This window comes from Chaetura pelagica, unplaced genomic scaffold (assembly GCF_000747805.2).
Source record: "Chaetura pelagica isolate M959 unplaced genomic scaffold, ChaPel_1.0 scaffold2435, whole genome shotgun sequence".
Taxonomy (NCBI): Eukaryota; Metazoa; Chordata; class Aves; order Apodiformes; family Apodidae; genus Chaetura; species Chaetura pelagica.
The window spans coordinates 1-2,614 of NW_009953259.1; the positions used below are offsets into that span (position 1 = coordinate 1).

The following is a 2,614-nucleotide window of genomic DNA, read 5'->3' on the forward strand; positions in this document are numbered from 1 at the left end:
GGGGCTTGGTGCTGCAGCTCTGCCCAAGCCCTGGCAGCCCCAGAAACCCGTGTGAGTCCCCGGGGTGACACAAGGGCTGGTGTCCCCACACCCCAGAGGGGCCCGGCCGGGGGCTGCCAGCCTGATGCCACGTTGTTGTGAGGTGGGGTGTTGCTCTCTGGGTCTGCTCTGACCACCCCTGCCCGCGCCAGGCTGCCCGTGGAGGGCATGAGGAACGTGCTGATCACCAGTGCCCTGCCCTACGTCAACAACGTGCCCCACCTGGGCAACATCATCGGCTGCGTCCTCAGCGCCGACACCTTCGCCAGGTGAGACCTGGGCCCCTTGGGGTGGGGGTGGGGGCTCGGGGGGAGGGCTGTGCTGCCCTGCAGGGGTGTCACAGGGTGTGTCCCCCCCCCAGGTACTGCCGCCTGCGGAACTGGAACACGCTCTTTGTCTGCGGCACCGACGAGTACGGAACAGCCACGGAGACCAAGGCGGTGGAGGAGGGGCTGACCCCCCAGCAGATCTGTGACAAGTACCACGCCCTCCACGCCGACATTTACCGCTGGTTCCACATCTCCTTCGACTACTTTGGCCGCACCACCACCCCCCACCAGACCACGTGAGCAGCCCCCCTGGGCGGGGGGAGCCCCACGCGGAGGGGCTGGGAATGTTGCCCCAGCCTGAGGGTGCTCTGTGGCTCCCTGGCTGATGGGAAATGCCCCCCTCCTGCCCCAGGATTGCCCAGGACATCTTCCAGCGCCTGCTGGCCCGGGGCTTCCTGCTGCAGGACAGCCTGCAGCAGCTGCAGTGCGAGACCTGCCAGCGCTTCCTGGCCGACCGCTTCGTGGAGGGCACCTGCCCCTTCTGCAGCTACGGGGAGGCCCGGGGGGACCAGTGTGATAAATGTGGCAAACTCATCAATGCTGTGGAGCTGAAGGTGGGACAGGAAACCTCCAGGGACCATCCCTGGGATCTCCTGCCTTGTCCTGGGCTCTCTCCAAGCCCTGTTTTCTTTCCCTCTTGACAGAACCCGCAGTGCAAGCTCTGCAGGGGCGTCCCCGTGGTGAAACCCACCCAGCACCTCTTCCTGGACCTCCCCAAGGCGAGTTTTGTTGCTGGGGGAGGAGATGGGGCACCCTTCCCCCACAGCCCACCCATGGGTGTCCCCCTGCAGCTGGAGGAGCAGCTGGAGCCCTGGCTGGAGCAGACCTGGGCCAGGGGGGACTGGACGGCCAACGCGCGCTACATCACCCGCTCGTGGCTGCGGGATGGGCTCAAGCCCCGCTGCATCACCCGGGACCTGAAGTGGGGCACCCCTGTACCCCTCGATGGCTTCCGTGACAAGGTGAGTCCCACTTGGCCCCAAGTGCCCTTGCCTGGGGGTCCCCCAGCTCAGATGTCAACTCTCCCCTCAGGTCTTCTACGTGTGGTTTGATGCTCCCATCGGCTACTTGTCCATTACAGCCAACTACACCGAGCACTGGGAGAGGTGGTGGAAGAACCCACAGCAGGTGGGAAGCTGGTGGTGCTGCAGGGTGGAGGTAGGGACAGGGTGCAGTGCTGCCCCCACCCCACCTTCCCCCCACTGTCTGTCAGGTCGAGCTCTACAACTTCATGGCCAAGGACAACGTCCCCTTCCACAGCGTCATTTTCCCCTCTTCTCTCCTGGGCGCTGATGACAACTACACCCTGGTGAACCACCTCATAGCTACAGGTATTGGGGGTCACCAGGCTGGCTCCACACTTCCCTGCTTCCCCCAGGTCCTGGGAACAGACCATTCTGCCCTGTGTAGGCACAACTGCATTTGCTGTCCTTGACTTGGAGGCCCCTTTGAGGGGCACAAGCACTGGGATGGTGTCACCCTGTGCTGTGGGGTCGTTCCCAGCCTGGGCCAGGGCTGGCTCCACTCCCTGGCCCCATGGTGGGCTTCCTCTTGCCCCCCTCCCCAGAGTACCTCAACTATGAAGATGGGAAGTTCTCCAAGAGCCGGGGTGTGGGAGTGTTTGGGGACATGGCCAAGGACACGGGCATCCCTGCCGACATCTGGCGCTTCTACCTGCTGTTCCTGCGGCCCGAGGGGCAGGACAGCGCCTTCTCCTGGAGCGACCTCCTGCTCAAGAACAACTCGGAGCTGCTGAACAACCTGGGCAACTTCATCAACAGGTTCTACGCCAGCAGTGGCAAGGGGGCACTCGTGTCCCTAGGCTGTGCTCATGCCTCCTCTCCCCTCTCTCCCCCCCAGGGCTGGCATGTTCGTGTGCAAGTTCTTTGGTGGCACCGTCCCCGAGATGGTCCTGACACTGGATGACAAGAGGCTCCTGGCCCGGGTCACCCTGGAGCTGCACCAGTACCACCAGCTGCTGGAGAAAGTCCGGTGGGTGGCGTGAGACCCGGGGGCTGGAGTGGCATGATGGGGGGGCAGGCAGGACCCTGCCCCACAGCGGGCACTCAGGGTGTGTGTGTGTGTGTCCCCCGGGTCCCCCCAGCATCCGTGATGCCCTGAGGTGTGTCCTGAGCATCTCCCGCCACGGCAACCAGTACATCCAGGTGAACGAGCCCTGGAAGAGGATCAAGGGGGATGAGCAGGACAGGTGAGAGGGGGGAGGGAAAGGACAGGTGGGGGGGGGA

At 64.4% G+C, this 2,614-nt stretch overlaps 1 protein-coding gene across 1 annotated transcript in view; it reads left to right on the forward strand.

Annotated features, from left to right (window-relative positions):
* Positions 1–19: 19 nt before the first annotated feature.
* The window catches only part of MARS (methionyl-tRNA synthetase), a gene marked incomplete at its 5' end in the record, with an annotated part of 3,967 nt that continues 1,372 nt past the window's right edge, over positions 20–2,614 (forward strand). Inside the window, 11 exons of the mRNA XM_009997872.1 lie at positions 20–51; positions 192–308; positions 401–604; positions 721–922; positions 1,013–1,087; positions 1,160–1,330; positions 1,401–1,496; positions 1,582–1,699; positions 1,936–2,149; positions 2,229–2,360; positions 2,473–2,577. Of these exons, the coding sequence (XP_009996174.1) occupies positions 20–51; positions 192–308; positions 401–604; positions 721–922; positions 1,013–1,087; positions 1,160–1,330; positions 1,401–1,496; positions 1,582–1,699; positions 1,936–2,149; positions 2,229–2,360; positions 2,473–2,577 (1,466 nt within the window). The remainder of the gene's footprint in view (positions 52–191; positions 309–400; positions 605–720; positions 923–1,012; positions 1,088–1,159; positions 1,331–1,400; positions 1,497–1,581; positions 1,700–1,935; positions 2,150–2,228; positions 2,361–2,472; positions 2,578–2,614) is intronic.